Here is a 20,076-nt window from a genome sequence, read left to right on the forward strand (position 1 = left end):
TTTGCCTCATTTTCTACCCTTCTCTCCAAGTCGGCTGACCAATCAATGTAGATGTACCATCGATAATGCTTTAACTATATTAACTATTTTATGTTAAACAAAGCATAAGACATGGCTACAAAATATCCCTTAATATGCCTGCATGTTATTGCTGATTATCGTTGAAGCTGGCAATAATTCAGGACATAGCCTAGAATGACTTTAATCAGCTGAAAGCAAAGAATATCCACATATTCTCACCAGCCTCTTTCAGGGTTTAATCACTTAACTGTACCGGGCCACTTTACTATACCGTCATTACAACAACCTTGCATTAAACGACAATGAGAATTGGCTGCTATCAAGACTTCTATCAGCTCTTATGTTTCTTCTAGTCCTTTAAAGCAAGCAGGGCAGAGTCTTGTGGGAAAGGTGGTTTTCATTTTGAGAAATCCAAACTGCTTGCTGATTTACAAGGTCAGTGGTTTGATTCCCACCGGGTCTCCAGAGCTCCATACTGAAAAGCACTTTGGATTATTGCCTCTAAGAAATGGCATGGGTTATTTTGTATATTTTTATGTCAATTCTACAGCTGCAGGAGGGAGATCGGGGTCTCATTGAGAATTCATGAATGAAATGAATTTCTCTCTCGTCAAAGAAGCGTTACTTTGCTGGCCTCTGGGGTGGCCACGTTATATTAGGTGAGTAAATCAGAAATGTACCTCAGGATCTCCCGTTTCCTCTTATTGAGCTCCTGTTCTTTGAATTGATGAATTCCAGTCTAAATGTTGGAATTTGTTTTTCATTAACATTAGCAAGACACAAAGGTAAAGATAAAGTGCAAGAGCAGGTGGAGGAAGTGAGAAAATGGATAAAGCCTCTCAGAGAATAAGTAGGAAAAGAATTGAGGGAAAAGGGGAGAGAAAAAGGACTTTTAAGGCCAGAACCCAGCTTTGCTTTTTGATTATGTCATCCAGACAAAGCACCTGATTCTCTCATCATCTTCATTTGTCTCAGGCGAGACGAGACTTCTCTTCCTCCCTCCTTCTAGATCTTGGGGTGCATTAGTGGCTTTGGGATCACTTGGCTTTGGAAAGGCTGACTGGGCTGTGGAAAGATGAAGATGAAGTGGAAGCTCAGTAGGAGAGAAAAAAGAAACATCAGCGGAAGATGCAACAGTAAAGATGAATGAGGGCAGGTTGAAAATGGTAGAGAAATGTTGGGCTGATAAAGGCAGAGGAATAAGTGTGGGGGGAAGATAAGGGAGGAGAGAGGAAGAATATTAAATAACATTAATGTTAAGAGCCGAAGAGCATCAGCATGGATTTAAAACTGCTTCATAGTGTAGATACATTTAGTTTATCATTTTATCATTCTACTCAGCCATCATTTTTCTTTACATAGTCTACTGTGATTCCAGGTTTTTCTTTTTTTTTATAAAAGCCCCTTTTTCATTCACCAAAGAGCATCTTACACGCCTCTCTTGTGACTCTTTTCCAATTACCAGAGAGGTAAAGAGAGATTGGTGAAGAGCGCATGATTAAGTCTAACATTTCAACATTTTTTGTCATGCGAAAAATGTCCTGTTAACCCATTTTTATTCATTGCCTCGCCAAGTATCTTTGCACCCAAGCAAACTGCCCCAAAATCAAATGTCTACAAACAATAACAATTTCCTTCTTTTTGCTGTTGATTCTTACAGCTAAGATACAGAGTTGCTAGTAGTTATATTCATTCACTCATTCACTCATTCTGATGATGAAAGACCAGCAGCACTTTTCACAACACATTTTGCTTAAAGATGTGTTTACGTTGTTCAGTCTGCTGCCTTCAGCAGTCGCTGATGTGAATCTTGGTCAGCGTGGTGACTGGCTTTGTTGTTGAAAGGTCAGTCCTCAAATCAATGCTATCATGCAGAACAAGCCAGTATCAGAGATGGATTATCTTCCAACTCGACAGGTTCAACTGACAAACTATAATCCTGCCTTTGCTGTGTTTATTGAAGCTTTATACAACATGAAAACGCTAATGAGCAACTTTCTTTTCAAAGAAGACAAAATCATATCACATTCACCAGTTTTATATTTCTTTTTTGATGAAATAATAAACATGATTTAACAGTTTTTATACTGAAACAACTCTGGATAGAACATTTCATCTGCAAATGCTACTGGATCACCACCTTTTTATTCTGCAGGTAGCAGCACTTGTTTGGTGTTATCATCTTTCCTCTGTTGTAGTCAGGAGATGAGAGCTTTGATAAACCATTCATTGTTTCCTGCTGTTGTTCCTGTTGCCCTCCATCTTTCTTCCATGTGCACTTTATCCACATTAGTGACTTGTGTGGGATTAAGGAAAATTTTGGTTGTTGGTTTATTACGATGCACAAACTTTTTGTGGCATGTCCCCCCTTCAAAAGTTGAAAAGAATCATTGGTTTATTAATTAAAGATGTTGCTTGTAAGAATGAGAAGTTATTATTGTAGCTGCTTGATGGTTGAATACATCCACATTCCAGCCCTGCAACATGATGTACAACCTGCAGCCAATACGTGCTTGCAGTGCACTCTTGAAACATAAAGCAAGACATCTTCAGCTGTGTCTGGACACAGCTCAGCACTTCTTCTTCATCTTCTTCTTCTTTTTTTTCCTGTTAAAAAAGGGAAAACAAGTCAATAAGTGTAGAATCCAGTTTGTGTCCAGCTGCCTCTCAGTCAGAAGACCCTGCCAAAGGGGAGGGTTTGTGATCTCTTTTTGCATTATATTATTTCAAAACCTTGATGACTTGATTTTTTTTTTTAGCCAGAGGGCTGACTTATTCTCTCTTTTTACTTCTTCTACCTTGTTTTGTCTTTCATAGCATTATGAATGCATTCATTCCCCATGGGACTTGAACCCTGGCAGTTTTAGTGCCCAGTTTCCAAGAAGAAAAGGAGATGAAGTCAGTGAATGGGAGGTGCGTGGTCATGCTCTTCATTGGTGCAGAAAGCTGCCGTCCAGTTTTCCCTTTGATCACTGGACTATAATAATCAAACACTGCGCCAAAACTTAATGTACGTTAATTAGTGTCAGCATACACACAGTCTGAGTCGACATCAAACACTTTTAAAGTAAACTTTGATCCTCAGTGTCCAGATTTGATGTTTAATTTATGTATTTATTCCTTGGAAAGCATTCGTGAAACCAGTATCTCTTCTCTTCTGCTTAAGACTTTGACTTGCCTTTTTTTAACAGAAGGTAATCTAAGAGATGTTAATTCTTCTTATTCAGCATTTGCTTAGGTCTACCTTTGCTTCTATCGCAAGCTATCTCACATTACAATAAACCTATCCAGCTCTATTTTCAGTATTAGTAAAAGAATCAGATGCAGTGCAAGTGGAGAGTCTGGGAATATAAACTGAGTCTAAGCGAGTTTGCTTGATGGGGTTCAGTGTCCTCAGCTACTCCACAGTGCAGCCTTTCATCAGTATTTTTGGACTCGGTTTAACCCAGTCTCTGTGCCGCAATATCCAGCCTTTTTTATTAGTCCTGTCCCATTGACTCTGGGTCTAGACGCAGGGCAAATAGACTGGAAAAACGCTCGCTGTCTCGTCCCAGACACATCTCTCTCCATCACTCTCACTCCTCAGAGGGAAGAAAAGTTTCCCCACTCTGCTTCCTCTGACCCTTTTTCCTTGTTGTTCACTTCTTTTCAGATTTTCAGTGCACTACAACCACCACCCAGCCCTACCCCAAGAGGGGTCACTTACAAAGCTGTCCGTCACCCTCTGGGGCATTGACATCCCCTTGTCTCCGCCTTTGACCCTGTCAGTGAACTGAAACTGCTGTCACTCTAAATCCATTAGGAATGGGTCATAAATAATGTTGTCAGGCGTTGAGTTTGTGTAACGTGATCACACGTCTCTTGCCTCTGGGTCTGCAGGGCCCCCTTTGCTCCCTTGGAAGAACTTGAATAAAATGGGACGCTAATAGCTGACGAACTTAAAACGGGACAGCAGCAGAGGAGACGGGTGCTGTTAACACTTAGTTTAAAAGGAGCTTTCAGATGTGATGTGATGAAGGCCTCTGAGATTTTCAAGCATGATATGCTCTTTAAAAATAGTTCCTCCGCCTCCCCATTCAGCACATAGTCTCAAGTGAATTCCCCTCTCGACAGGACTAGGCTAACGGGAGGGAAATTAAAAAAAAAAAAAAAGAAAGAAAGAAAAAGGGGGAAATAAGAAGTTCTGTCCTTTCACTGATCTTGACAAGTCTCTCTTCAGACAGTTGGTTTGTTCCAGGATATAAAGCCAAGTATCGCAGACTTACTTCCATTGGATGCACTTAAAGTTGCATGCGAACAAACTTGCCGGGTGCGACTGGTGAACCCAAATGTCCTGAATGTTTCCCTCTGGTTCCTTTTGTTTTCCTTCTTTTGGGTCTCCCCTCAGTCTGTCTGACAGCAGGTGTTTGTCCTGATTCCTGTTCTAGCAGATGTTTTTACTATCCCAATTTTAACTTTAGGTTTCCTTACATTTTTGCTACAGCTTCTTAAGTATTACAGGCTTTTTCTCATTCAAGTGAATAACTTACAATATAACTTTGACATTAAAGATTATTAGACATGATTGAAAAAAAATACCGGATATTTTTTTTTATAATATTTTCGTTCACTATTCTAAAATATATAATTCCTCCTCTTAAATCCACATGCTCACTCTTTTCCTTGTCTGGACTTTGTTTTCTTAGCTGTGTGAAGGCTGCAGCCACCTGTATGATTGTGACAGGAGAGACAAGCAGGAGGGAACCCCCGCTTGTTGCTTAATACCACCAGCTATTAATGGGTAACAACAGTCCGGAAAACCAGAGCGGAAATCCTAAAAGCAACATGGATGGAAGTGTGTTCCCCAACTGTGTCCAATCTCCATGTGTCTGTCAAGACGGGTTATTTCCCACTTGGCAAAGGCAGCTTCTCAGGTCATTTCTTTTAGAAAAGCAAAAGAAGGAAATCCTTTAACTTTAACTTTTGTTTTTAACAGTTGAGTAAAGAGTTGTATTGTAATGTACAATAAACAGTGTTTCTTTAATCTCTCAGAAATAAAAAAAATCTTAATATGCTTATTGCCAATAAATTGTCAGTGTTAATAACAGTAGCAGCAGCAGTATATTTACTGAAATAAAAATGCTTGATTGATAGCCTCCCCTGGAAATCTCTTTGTCATCACAACATAAGACAAAATCAACACATGTGAAGTCACAATCAATCAAATGTGAGTGAGGAAAGAAATGTGGAGGGAAAACAAATGCCATCATTGACTCAAGAGGCAAGTATGAACACGTCCCAGTCTCAGTGAAAGGCCAAGACACTTCCAGTAGGGGTGAGTGAAAAACCACTTTGTGACTCAGCAGCAGTCACCTGTGATTCAGGGTCCAGTCATGGACTACCAGCCCCAGATGTTTAACACATCAACACTTCTCTTACAGTGAATGTCAAGGCTGGTGGGTACAAACAGTCAAGCTGACCACATCCATTATTTAACTTCTGATTTTACTCAGCGTAACTCTTTGATGGCTACAGGTTGCATAAGCCGGTCTGTTACTGGAACTCTCATCTGGGTGGTGAGGCTCAGTCTGGGTTTTATATGTGCAATGCTTCTTTTTTATAGGATGAGGAATTCCTCCAGAGATTATTTTTGTTGCATTAAATAAGGGATTTTGCGCAAGATATAAACATTTGGACAAATCAGCTCTAATCTCTTTGTTTATAAGACATTATATGAATGTTACTGCAGTTACAAAGACTAGCTTATCGATAGTAATTACATAAGAATAAATCATTTACCCTTCTAATACCTTTATTAGCAGCTCATTATCAACTAATTCTGTTGCTGTAATGTGCAGTGATTTATACATAAAAGGTTTGACAGAGGTAGTGGATCCACTTTAAACACCCTGGGGAATTAATGGCACTATCACCATGAATAGTCAATTAAAGATTAAGATCATTTTCTTCTGGCCTGCAGGCCACTCTACTGGTGCCAGCAATGATTTACTGTAAGAATGAAATGTAAGCTACAGCTTTGTGTGTTTTTTTTTATGTGTCTAGACTGACAAGGTGGGAAGAACCTCCGGGACTAAGGTCAGCTGACCTCCATGAACTACAGACACTGAGATTCATTCAGTCTCTGCTTCCTGTGGAAAGTGACACCAATCTCTTACCAGTGTGTCTACAATAACACACACAACACTTGTTACCTCATTAGAATTCACCTGTTTGATAGTGCTTTAATTAGGTGATGAATGTGCAGATGAGTGTGAGGAGGTCCGAAGCAGCCAGACAGTCTCAGATGACTCCCATAAAAAGAAATCAGTTATGTGGGAGGCTGCAGTGTTAGACCTTGTTAGACCTTGTTGTACGCAGATAATGATTCATTTCATTCAATCTGTGATGAAAGGCACACAGAAGAAAAATAATGAATGAAAATGTTGAAGTAAAGCTAACTTTTTAAACATATTTCTCCTCTTTTATTCAATTGCTCATATGCTAGTAGAAATTCATTCAGTTGTATAATAGCATGAGAAAAAATGAAGTCATAATGAAGGATAATTCTAGCGAATCAATGTCGTGTTTCCTTGATGTTGGATGTTTGTTGAAATTTTTAAATAAGGTCAAAATGAGAGCAGAGGAAGCTAAGTTTCTTCATGTCATCCGTTGTCTCTTTGATGGATGTGGAGTTATCTTGTTTTACGTTTTCCTCCTCCTCTGCTTTCCTGAAGACTCAGCCTCAACCAGTCTGACTCATTTCACAAACTGAACGATGCTCCCACAGATAAGCATACTGATAGTGTACAATTTATGCAGGTACCCTTACATTTGCATTTTTCTAATATTCTAATATGCTTAGTTCAAGTTGCTGTTGCTTCAGAGCTCTTTATGTTTACTGGCATGTCATCCTCAAAGAAACCTGCATTGTTTAAATTATCATCTGCAGCATGTTTTTTTTTTGTTTGTTTTTGATAAATGAACATTTCACACATTCCATCAGTACACACAGATCTGTTCCTGTAAGGCCTTGACAGGAGGGATCTGGTTTATGTGTTCTGGCTACATAGAACACCGGGAAATATGCTTCATTACTAACCAAAAAGCCAAAGCCACCAAGCTTCTGAAGCGGCCGACGGTTCTGGCTTTTACTCTCAAACTGTGATTCACAGATGATCCTAACATGACTCATTAAGTTCAGCAGTACGACCCTCGACTGCCTTTCAACAGCCAGCAGCTCCATGAAAGGCAGATTCTGCTGGATGCAGATGTTATGTGCTGGAGCCCTCTGCTGGTGGGTCAGTAGGGAGGCATTGACCCAAGTATTGAGAATAATCAGCCTTTCCTTCAACATAGTTTTTCACCACTGACTTTGAATTAACATTTAAACACTTAACGCAACTCTAAAAGTAAAAATAGTCATTTGCAATCTCAGAGAATAATATCAGTTTGCAAAATAAAGAGAAGTACAAAAAGGTAAATGTATTAAGAGCCAAGAACAAACTTTGCATACAGGCTGGTTTTTATGATCTGCTGTACTCAGCGCAAGTGTTGCTACTCTTCTGTGCATTAAACAATTCAATTTCATTTTGAAAACCAGTTTTCCTTTCATCAACTTCCCTGATTTACTGCGTTTACAGATGTTCATCCAACAGCTGCTCCATGAAACTACATTCATAACTTCTTTAAACTGCAGAAACTTCAAACGTATCTTGATGATTGATAGAGAGATAAATGAAAGAGGATGATTTATTTTACTTTGGTTTTACTAAATCCATTTGAAGTAAACCCAACCAAACAAATTGCACACCAGCTATTATTATTATTATTATTAAAGCCAAAGTCATTGCTCATATTTTCAGAGCCAACCATGTTGAAAACAATCAGCCCTGTAGCTGTCAGACTGGTTTGCTAAGTGGTCAGGTGCAGTGTCACTGCCCTGTCCTCATCCTCTCAGAGGCTTGTTAATAAAAAACAGGCTCAGGCTCCTGGCAGCCTGGCCAGCTCCCAATCAAAAATCCATTAATCTAGCGATCTACAGTAATTTGTTTCTCAACAAGCAGATGGCTTTCCCGACTGAAACCAAACAGACATGTGTTGTGTGCTGCATATAAATGGGCTTATAAATTGGCTTGTACGAAAAAAACAAAGGCCAGATATATCCAATGGGACTGATACCTGATCAGGATTTAAGTGGTCGGTGGGCCGCTGATAGCTTAGTTGGCTTTGTTCACCATGTTTATCATATGCTGGTGAGGACCTGCTGCCGCTCCATTATTTGTCTGCATTTGTTTTCAAAACTCCCAACCTTTTGACCTCCTCTCTGCACAGGCCTGATAACAAGCCCATGTGCTTTCATTTTTGCATTTCTTTACCCATTTGCACATCAGAAATTACCTGTTGTTGCTGCAAATAAGAATCCATTTTATCACAACAATTTTCCAGGCACAAAAAGCAACAGTTGTGAGTGAAAGTGCTCCCAAATCAGGGTCCATTGGAACTCATTTGAAGTTGTCAACCAACCGCAACCAGGCAAACTCAGCAGCTGAGTCATCTTGATTTAATGAACAGAAATCCTGTCTGATGTGAGCGAGTGTGACTAATCTGATCAGGCCAACGGTGAGTCACACAGATTCTCGTCATGTTCTCTTGATTTGGTTTTTGTTGGAATCTGTTTGGAGAATAATTCAAACCTTCTGGGGGGAACCACTTGACGGGATCATGGCAGTCTGCTTGTTATCATGATAAGGATCTGTGTATATGCATCTGCAACCAACCATATACTTATAGCAAACTGTCATTTTACAGCAGGGATACCTAATGACACAGCTGCTCTTTGCCTCTCTTGATTTATTTGTGTTTTTTGGAGAGAGGGTGCAAGTTAAGGAGGTCTGGAAGAGGCTCTATGGTATCTCAGAATAGCCGGGTGTCAGCTGGAAGCCCCGCAACGCTTGTTAAGGGCTCCTTCCCGCTTCCAAGTAGGAAAGTTCTGCCCACCATTCGACACAAACCCTCAATTATGGCTGTTACCACCTCAGTGAGGTGTGCAGTGATCTAAGCCTGTAGACGGAGCTCATCTTGTGAGCTTCCAGCTAAACGACTGATTAACACAAGGCTCTCTGCAGGCTTCTCCTAGTGTGAAATGTCACTCAGATACCTGCTGCTTTTTTTATAATAGCTTGATGGAGTCACTCTCTCAAGCAGCTCAGGGCTAAACCAGATTGGAGATAGAAATTCTCTTTATCTTTTTGTTGTTTTTGGATTAAATTTTTTGTCAAGCATTGAATGGAAGCCAGCATGAGAGCTGGGTTTGTGGAAATGTGTGTATGTTTGTGTGTGTCTTTACCAACATAATGTGGCAGTGTCTGGATCACAAGCCACAGAGCCAACAAGCCAGACGTTGCCTCACAAGCTGTGGTTACCATGGTGAAATGGCATATTGTTTGTGTGCATTCAAAAGTCCTCTAAACTGTGATGTGAGGGTGCAATGACTGAGAAACACCCATTCCTTGTAGCCTGTATCATGGCTGGAACACACTACTTTGCTTCAGGTGTTATTCGTTTAATCGACTCATCGGTTTCAATCAAAAAGAGAGGTGAATATGATGCCATTTTGGCAATCTACTGTAAGTTTTCCCTACTTTCCCTCTGTGCTATGATGCTATGAAATCTAAATGACCTGAAGGTGGTGTAAATCCAGTCCTCCTGTTTGAGGTCAAGGCTGCTGACAGAGGGAGGAAGTGTGCTGGTTGATGTGTGTTCAGAGGTCAGATAAAATTGCTCCAGCTCTCTTGACTGGTAGTGATGGAGCATTATCATGTAAACACGAATCATTTCAGCCGGTGTTGGCTTATTGTTTTTGCAGAATTTCTCCTGCAACTTTTTTTCGTTTTTGTTGCATGGGGTGACGTTCAGCAGAAAATTTAGTGTCGGTATTTGATGCTCATAGTCATTGAGGTTTGTAATACTTTTTGTTTTATAGTTTGCAGATAGTCATGATTCAGCTGCATCCTTCATGTGACAAGCTGGTGGTGTGGGACAGAATGATAAGAAGTCTTACAGTATTTTTCCTGGCAGGAAGTGATGGAAAGCTACTACATGTAATCATTAAAATTTTGCTGCTTTGGCAAATCATCGTCTGTAATTTGTGCTGGTAACCGCTGACAGATTCCCAAATAAATCCACAAACTTATCTTGCCTGCTGTTGTCTGTTGCTAAGCTCCTCATCTGTCTTCAAGCTGTTGCTTAGGTACTTTCTGATTTTTCTTACCAGCCTCTTTTTTTTCCTCCCTTTCTCCAACGCTTCACTCTTTGGCCTTCAGTCCCTGCTGCGCTGCAAGAGATCAGTGTTGATTGGCATGTGCAATTGCATCCAGCATGAATTATCTGTATAAACTTTTCCAAGCCTTGCAATTATGGCATTTTCTGCTCAGGCATTCTCCTGAAATGACAAAGCAGCTTGGCAGATTGGGGGCATGAGAAGGAGATGACTAAATGTTTTAGTTTTTAACAGCTTGCGCTTCTCTCTTGCTGTCCTCTGACCATAGTGATGTCATTTGGTCAATTCCAGACTGAAAGCACATGATTCTCTGATGGGGTCAGATTCAAAGATCATGTACTTTCAATGTACAGCTGTTCATTGTATGTACAAGGAGTATAAATCCATGCATCTGGATAAATGTGTTTTATGACTGTATGGAAAAAGTGCTTTAAAAGTCTAAACACAAGTGACCAGTTCCCTCTGCCCCAAATCCTCTAACCACACACACCAGAACTGGCTATAACTAACAGGTGGTGCAGCAACAAGGGAGCTCTCTGCTCATCCTGCTCACCGTTTCCAGATTCACTCAATATATGCCTCTTGAAATTGTTTTTAAAAAATGTTGCCACATAAATAAAGATTTTTTTTGATCCCTCATCAATAGCTTCAGACTTGTGAAAACTTTACGTTCTGCATAGTGCAAACATAAACTTCCCCTGTGGGTGTTTGCAGGATTGGAGTGAAGCCACATTGGAAAGTTGCCTGCTGATATTACCTCTGGATTAGGTGGGTTTGGGGGAGGCGTCTCTCTTGGATCCCAGTAAAAGACCGTGATGGTTTGAGAGGAAACAGAGATGCGTCAGACTTATCGGGAACACCCAAAAGTTTTCATGGTGGAAATAGCTTCCAGGTGTTCTGATAATGCAGCTGGACACGGTCTGTTTTTTATTTTTCCTCAGTGACGGGCGGATGCTGGCAATGCACGATCACAGTGCATCCGAATATCATCAGACTGACCACTCTACTGCCTCTTGAAAAAATCATTCTCACATTTCCTTCCTCCAAAGAAAGTCTGTTTTGTCAGAAAGTCAGTAGTCAGGTTTGAAGACCATTCCATTGCAGTTTCCCACAGTTGGCTCTCTTTTGCTAAATTAAAGTGGAGCACTCTTCTTCGATTTGCTGAACTTTTGCAAAGCAACATCCTGCTTTATTAATTTGTGCTCCTCTCAAAGATCCTTGGTGCTTCTTCACTGGGATAATTGACCTACTGTATGTTTATATTCATGTGAAAAGGGCTTTTTGCAACCATGGATGCATCATCCCAAACTATCAACATTTCTGCAGAAATACTTTCTCGTTCACAGAAACAGAAACTGTCAAACTCTTCTTATTTATTTTTCTGAGAACAGCTGTCAGTTCAACAGCACAGCCAGTACTGATTTCCTGTCAAGTTAGATGCTTTGGATATCTCTTTTTTTTTTTTTTACTCTGCCTCATAAACTGAGTCAACCATGATGCCACCAATGGATCTGGGCTGTTTCCATCCTTCCATCACTACCAGTTTGTAACGAAGGAAAGATGGTGTTGAGACTGAGAGCCAAGGAGGAAGGTCCATCACATGAAAGTCCTATTGATTCCACTGGCTCATTACTCATTAAGTTAATGCGGCTGCATGTTGTCTTTAATTACATTTAGTACCCGTGCGGGAGCTCTACTCTCGCCAAGTAGAGGTTTGCGAGCCAACTCAACCACAAAAGACCTATCTTTGCTGTCTAGCTTCTTTCAAACAGCATTACACAGCTAAAAGTCCTCCAAGTGATTTTATTTATACTTTTAACTTCTTATGCAATTAAGCTCTTAATGTATCTGACTGTGTTGGAATGATGCCCTGATTAAAGAGCCCATACATTAACAGTCATTCAGCAGCAGTACATTAATAATTACAGTGGAGTAAATACAGAGTCCTGCACAGTTTGATTTCCTCTCTGCTTCACCTTCTCTAATTCCAGCATGTTATTTTTCTCCTTCTACCTGGCTCCCTCCTGAGGCTAAGCATTGCCACTGCAGATATCTGCCAATAATACCTGCGTAGCTGTAGTCACTGCATTGTGATCAGGACTGTTGAAGGCAGTTTATCTGCTCCGGGGCAGGAGCTGGCTTTTATCACCATTTGGAATCCCCAGCGCAGAGCAGGTAGAGCCAAACAGGAGAGATACATCCTGCTGCATCAATTAGGATAACATCAGCAGAGAGTCCGGACTTCTGCTGATTGATGCTGGCTGCCGAATAAGAGGAAGAGAACAGAGCCTGGCCAAGGGGATGGGAAATCTGTGTTTACTTGTATATGACTAGCTGGGGTATTGTATTTGTTTGCATGTTTGCTGTCTCTTCCAGCATGCGCGTCTGTATGATGTCAGTAGTCTTAGTCAGCACCACTGAAGGTGGTGTTATTGCTGATGTTTAGCCTGAGTTGCAGCACTAGCTTCTGCTTCCCAAAGCGACCGGGATTCAGGCAGGATAGGTTAATGAGTGCAGGAAGCTGACAGACCCAACTCTGAGTGCCACTGAGGAGTCGGGAAGTGAGCGGATCACTGAGTCAGCACTCGAGCAGAGACAAGAGGCAAGCTTCTTGAAAAGTGCTTCTTTGATGTTTGTGCTTTGTCAGAAAGCTCATAGAGAAAGGGGTGACAGGTAATAGAAGTGTTGTTGGGCTATGTTTGAAGCTAGGACTTAACAGTTTCTGCTTCTGTATGTTTTGACCTTTGATATTTAAGACAAGTTGTGGTTTAAAAGGAAGGTTTTACTCCTTTTCTGTCTCCCCTCGTTTTTGCTTTGTCTGAGCTTTCTTGAGGTTTATGTTCCTCTTATGTTTCAAACCACACACACACACACGTTTATGTGGCAGACTTACAAAAGACCAACCACAACAGAAAATAAAGGGTTTAATGAGTTCTTTAGCAGTTAAGAGTGCTGGCAGGGTGAGAAGGAAGGTGGTTCTGGATGGATCTAGAAACAGAATCAGGTTAGATAGTTTTTCCAACTGATGAAATTTCTTCACTGAATAAGAATTAGGTTCGTGTGTAGAGGTGTGGTGCAGAGCAGGGGATATCAAATATGGCAGTAGCACCAAGACTGTGAAGAGAGATGTGTTGAAGCCAGAATCTGGAGGGAAACAAGTAAGTTCCTGCAGGTGGTCGAGTGGAAGAACGTCAGCATGGAATAAAACCAGGTAGTGACTGCTGTGGGGTGAAGCCAGGGGTTAAACAGAATCATGGTAGAGTGAACAGAGACAGATCTCTGAGGCACAATCCAGAAATTTATCCAGGTCATAAGGAGACATTAAACTAAATCCAATTCCAGGTGAAGGTGTACTCAGAACAAAGTCCAGGGTCAAAACCGGGTAGGCAGTCTGAGTCCAGAAATCCAGAATCCTGGTCAGAAACATGCAGGGATCAGATATCAAACTCACATGTCCAGAGAGTCCAGAGGCAGAGAACAGGGTCAGGTCCAGAACAGGCCAGCACACAGATGCAGCAACTAGATGGCTGGAAAGTTGCTGGCTAAAGGCCACGTTTGCAGACAATCTGGCAACACATTAGGGTGACACTCCTGCTTATAAGAACAGAGGAACAGGTTAAACAGATCAGGGTAATCAGGGGCTGGTTGCCATGAGCAGAGACAGTGACAACAAGCATGACTAAAAGGCATGAGCATGGCAACTGTGACTATATACAATATATATGAAGGTATTATGAACACAGTCCCAGATTTTACATGAAACTTTCATAGAAGTGATATTGCACTTAACTGTAACATCTTCAAAAGTATCCGTTAGGAGGTAGGAGCAGTTAGAAGACCTCTGACTGACTTCAAGTCCAATCCAACTTCATATTGTTCAATAACACATCAGCATTAAACCAAAGATGAGATGCAAATACTACTTAACCTCCAGGTTGAATAGTTAATTCAGAGCCCTGAAAATGTGTTTAGTCTGGATCCTCATCTGCCCAGGAGCTGCAGCAGATGCAGCATCAGCTGGTTACAAAAACCCATCTCAACTGAATTTATTCACTGGGAATCACACCTTCCTCAAGTTAGCTGGATTGCTTCCTTCCTCCCTATTTTGCTTTTTCAAGGAACGTCTTGTACTTCCATCCACCTGTTTTATATAAATTATAAATGTACTCTTTAAACAGAAACAAAGAAAAGTTTGGAGGCTTGGCCGAGGTGGAAATACTGCTGTAGAAAAGGAAAAAATTATTAATTTAAACATTAATTCAGTTTTTTTTTTCTTTTCTTTTTTTCTGCAGTATGTGAACTGTGGCTGGCTTCACATTAATTAATTAATTGAAAGATATCGTTCATTTGTTTTTCACTCCATGTTTCCTCTTTCTGCTGTGTTTTTTTACTCAGCTTGGTGTATTCTGTTCCTACAACAGTTTGACACTATGCAACTGTACTGCACTCACAAGAGTAGTGGACGACGATGATGATGTACATCTCATTTGTGTTGTAATAGCAAGAGGAGAGTTTCTTTGCTCCTCCTCCTCCTCCTCTGCAGAGGTGTTATTCTTTTATATCTGCAGGCTTTTAAGGGTAAATTGGAGGATGGATGAAAGACACTGGGGCAATAAAACTCAGTCACTTTTTGTCTGCTTACACTGTTTGTTTTTTTTTATTGGTGCGTGTATGTTTCTGTAAGCATAAGGCTTTGTAGATGTCTATTTTCCTGCTTGTAGATTTTTGAATGTGTTTATCTCTGTGAAAGCCTTTAGTTATTTGGGCTATGTGTTACAACTTCTCATCATGGAGAAATTCACTGACAGAAACCACAAGTTTTAAACCTCTGACAGACGGCGACTTCAAAAGAGTTTATTTCCCCACTTTTAAGAGAAAGAAAAGAGCGGGAAAGAACTGCTTTAATTTGTGAGGTTTACAAAGGGGGAAAGAGATTATTTCATCATGAGAGGTGGTTAGATTTTATGAGGGAATTCCTCTGAATATGTCTGCTATTTGGGCTGTTAAGAAGGCTTACAAAAACGGAAACTTTGTTGAAAGCCAACTTCAAGAAAATTACAATACTGGTATTGATGTAGTTATATTCTTGCAAAGTGGTACCAGCACTGTTGGCCTCTTCTCTTTGGTAACCCTGGTTTAATCCCCGTTAGATCCTTATGAAAGCGTTCATTTTACACAAACAAGAATATTTTACTAAACCAAATCTTAGCAAAACTTTGCTTTATTCCACATTTCCCCATATTTTTGTCATGTAGGTATGAATCAGATGATTTAGTCTATTTTTAACCTCAAAGTACCCTTTCAGATGTCAGCGTCCCACCCTCATTGAGCATGTTGCATATCTGAGGGGATTTTCACCGTTCACAATCTTTCATGCTGCTCAAACCCGTGTTGCTTTTTTAATCCTGGAATAACGGGAGAGATTTAAGCAGGCATCTTTGCCGGTGTCTTTATATGGGCTCCAACTGTCAGTATCAGAACCTCCATTTAAGACCAGTAAGAAGACATACTTCCTTTCTGGGTGTCTGCACAGTTTAATGCTCTCATCCAGCTTGCTTCATAACTTATTGGATACTGCTAGACTCATGATAAGTCTTGAGGTAAAAAGTTTAATTTCTTCAATCTTTGTTGTCTCTTATTCTTTTGTAAATGGCTAACCTGGGGTCCTGGGGTTGAAGCACTTGGAGGCCAAATGTGATTCATATCTTTCATCACTGGAGCCTGGTTAAACCGCAGCAGCTGCTGAGAACTGTTTGCTTCACGTCGCACAGAGCATTGCTTATCAGCCATCTCATTGGCTCTAATGAGGAACAAAGCGGCTGTTAAGAGCTTAATGTTACAGTGCAAAATGTTATCTGATATGGCGTTCTTTGGCATTTAAGTAAATCCACCTGTAAATGTCTTGATGGTCAGTTAGTCAAAACAGTGAAATTCTGTTTTATTCTGACTTGTGTTTTAGTCTAGGTGCTTTTATTTGGAATTTTGCTGCATCTAAGACAAAGTGTCCAGTATATGTATGGAATACTGCATTTTGCCTTTTATTTGGACATTATTCGGTCAGTGTAAGCTGTCATATTAATACCTGTCTAACATCTGTGAGGGTTTGTTGGAATGATTTACTCACCCCTGCAGAGAAGGATCAGAGATGTAGTTCTTCATGCAGTCCTGAGTGTCAAAGCTTGATCAAATATTTGTGTTTGAGTTAGAGGAGGTGCAAGAGGACTGTGTGGACAGCTCTCCGTGGCACAATGCTGTTATTAAGATATAAGTACATAGAATGATTGTCATTATTTATTTATTTTTTTTTGGTAGGAAAACAAATTGTTGATATCTGTATGGCTAAATTTGCCTTCAGGAATAAAACCAGGATTTAATCTTCCCTTCCATGTGTCATTTCAGGACACGAATGTCAGCCCTTCTCTTAATATGTGGTGAATTATGTTGTAATTTGTAAGCAACTTTATATGTAACCAAGAGCCTCCACCGTCAGATCAGTTATTTATTAATGTCTTATCTTTTACTCAGTCACATAAACCACCTCCCATCTTTGCTCAAGTTTATGTTCTATGATTCTGAGATCTGCTGTCAGACTAAAGAGCCAAAAATCTGTAACGCATCATGGAGTTTACATCTCCCCTTTTCCTTACTATCCCTGTTTCTCACACACACTAACAGAGTGCTTGTCCTGTTGTTACAGATTTACACAGACTGGGCCAATCACTACCTGGCTAAGTCTGGCTGTCCACGCCTCATCAAGGACCTGAGCCAGGACGTCACCGATGGAGTGTTGCTAGCACAGATCATCCAGATCATAGGTAGGCATCTGTACACACACTTCACACACGCACACATCCGTCGATGGACAAAAAAATCTTTCACTTTCAGTCCAAGCACTGTCTAGTTGTCTTTTCTAACTTTCATCTTAAAATGAGGAGATGGAGAAAACTAAATTATCAACATTATTCAGTTATTCTGTCTGGTGGATGTAATGACCACCCATTTCTTCACCTTTTCTTGTAGATCCACAGTTTTGTCTTTGTTGTAGGTTGATGCGAAGCTGTGCCTCAGTCTGATATTTTGTCTACAACACAGCAGCTTCCCCTTGCTATGGGTGCTGGACAAGCTGCAGAGATCTATGATTCTGACACAAAGGGCTGCAGAGGCATGCATCTCCCATTGCAGCTCAGAGTTTCTGTCTCTTTCTGTGCCATAATTCTCTCTTTTCCTCTGCATTGTTTTTTCTACTCTTTGTTTGTCTTATCCCTCATGCCCTTTATTCCTTGCTCTTATATGGCTTACTAATACTCACCCTGAAAGGTATTGTGGTAATATGATTACCTCTTTCAGAGAATAGTTTACGAGATTACAAAGTAAAAGTTCTAATCTTGTTAGTGTTACTTATCCAAGTTTTCTTCACTGCACCGGGAGCTGCATGGACTATGGTCAATTGTGTGCAGCATACTAACCAGTGAGAAGCCTAATACTGTCATCATCAGAAAAGAAAACAAACATTAGAAGCTGCATTGCACACAGAGATGAAAAAAATGAACATTGCTTCAAGGAGGATTGCTTGTTCCAATAAATTCCCAACTCATCACTAACTGATGCCTGATCAAAAGCCCTTTGTATCAGTTTCCAATTATGTTTGATGCACACACTGATCTGCTGTTGCCAGTTATCCTTCTGTAGCAGAAAGCAACACACTGGCTGCTCTAAGAAAACATTCGTTTGTAGTACAGGCTTTTCAATACCTAACGGATCAAGTAAGTAGGACAGGAAAGGTTAAACAACCTCCCAATCAAGGGGTTGTTTGGTTTTTTTGTTTTTCCTATATTGATTTTCATTGCTCTACTGTTATCCAAATTCTTTACACATTAAAAGTACATAAACATCAGCGTTTAGCATTAGATTGCACGATGAAATTTTCCTCATTGCTATGGCAAAGATGCACATCTAAAAGTGATGCTTTGGGGGTACCTTCTGTTAAAAATCAACATAGTGAGTTAGGTATAAGGTTACTTTAGGTTACCTCTTAATTAATTTTGTGATCCACATAAATAGCCAGGCAGGTGTGGGCAGTCGATAAAGTTTATGCTAGGCTATGCCTCCACACAGCTGTAATAAGTCATCTTCTGTTTAATAGTCATAAGATGCTCTTTGTTGCTAAGCAGATTATAAGAATAATGTCACAGAAACAAGGAGTAGTTGATTATGATGGATCATTAAAATGAATAAAGGGTAAACAGTGCAGCTTTAATCAAATCTCTGTGCCTTTTTAATAGATTGTGAACCACATGCTTATCTTAAGCTAAACTAAAAATGGCTGTTTTTGTAATAACTGTTATGTTAAGACAGACAAACTGGGTATTCTGGCATCATATATGACAGGAGTCAGCTGTACTATTCAGAAACAGATTTTGTGGACATGATAGGAAGGAAGGACTCCAAACAGACAGCTGGTACAGCCTGATGATAACCACACACTGATAAATAATAATTGTAATGCGTTTTTCAAGTTTCTTGCTCAGCAGTGGTCCTTACACGATCTTGTGACTTTTGAAACACTTTTCTGTCACACATTCTTTTTCTTCTCTGTACTTCTGTTCATCATTGCTCACTTTTTTTGTGTGTGTGTCCTCATCACTGTTCCAAACTTTCATCTTTCTAGGACTCCCTCTCCCTCTGTTTATCACACTCACATACAAACACATTTTCCTCTCTGTTACACATGCTGCTTTTCTTACTCACGCTGTCTTTTTTTCTAAATCTCTCTTTTTTTCAGTCCCTATCTGACTTCCTTTCTCTCCCATTCGCCACAGCTTCTCTCTCGCTCCGTCTCTGCTGGATTGAAACTTTACCCTCCCTTCTCGCCCCAACAGACAATGAGGCCAAGCTGGCCTGTCAGTAACTCTCTGGCGGCAGCTGACGAATTAGGCAGTTTTGCTTCCCAGACCTCTGCTGTGTTGCTCTACACCTCAGCATGCTCATGCACTCATGCACCTCCACATATGATCTCCTTTGTTAATCTCAGCAGAGGTTCCTGCTGGATTTGTGCACCTGAACTTAAAAGTCAGTAGATGTTAGAATGTTAAAGCTCAGAATGGAATCTCATTTCTACATTTCCTTTCTCACACAGCGAATGAGAAGGTGGAGGATATCAATGGCAGCCCCAGGAGCCAGTCGCAAATGGTGAGTGACTTTCAGACTCATGCATCCTTACAAGCGCTGTTGCATATGGGAAAATCATGTTAATGAAGATTATTTATTAACCTCTGATTTTTGGCTGCTTTGTCTCCTCTACAAAGGAGTTTTGCTTTTGAAGTGTTGTACATAAAAAAGTTAAATTTACTTTGCATTCCTGTAGTACAGGAATTACTGGCAACAAGTGTGATAATGAGTAATAAAGCTACATTACTCTGGGTGATGCTGTCATAGCTATAGTGCAGCGTCCCCTGACCCCCATCATCATTTCAAACTGGTGATTGAGAGTTTAGGAATCATGATTCATTCTGAATAGGAAATTAAAAAGAAATGCTGAAATGTTTGTGTCACCAAATATGATGCTGATACTGTTTTGTGATTTGATTCAGGTGATAAAGAAATGAGAGTTTAAAAATATACTAGCATGTTACCTTGTCTCCAACACTTTTAACTGACAGATACATTGATGAGTTACAGTCTGAAATTTATTTAAAAAACACTAAATCTAATCAAGTTAAATGTTCAAAGTGGATTTTTAGACATTAAACATACTAGTTTTGCTCTGAATTTAAGCAAATTGATGCTGATCAGACCTA

At 40.2% G+C, this 20,076-nt stretch overlaps 1 protein-coding gene across 1 annotated transcript in view; it reads left to right on the top strand.

The window, feature by feature from the left end:
• nav3 (neuron navigator 3) overlaps positions 1 to 20,076 on the top strand; it is a 382,473-nt gene that overhangs the window by 251,700 nt on the left and 110,697 nt on the right. The window contains exons 3-4 of the mRNA XM_041977344.1: positions 16,977 to 17,094; positions 19,416 to 19,468. Of these exons, the coding sequence (XP_041833278.1) occupies positions 16,977 to 17,094; positions 19,416 to 19,468 (171 nt within the window). The remainder of the gene's footprint in view (positions 1 to 16,976; positions 17,095 to 19,415; positions 19,469 to 20,076) is intronic.

This window comes from Melanotaenia boesemani, chromosome 23 (genome assembly GCF_017639745.1).
Source record: "Melanotaenia boesemani isolate fMelBoe1 chromosome 23, fMelBoe1.pri, whole genome shotgun sequence".
In the NCBI taxonomy this organism is placed as follows: Eukaryota; Metazoa; Chordata; class Actinopteri; order Atheriniformes; family Melanotaeniidae; genus Melanotaenia; species Melanotaenia boesemani.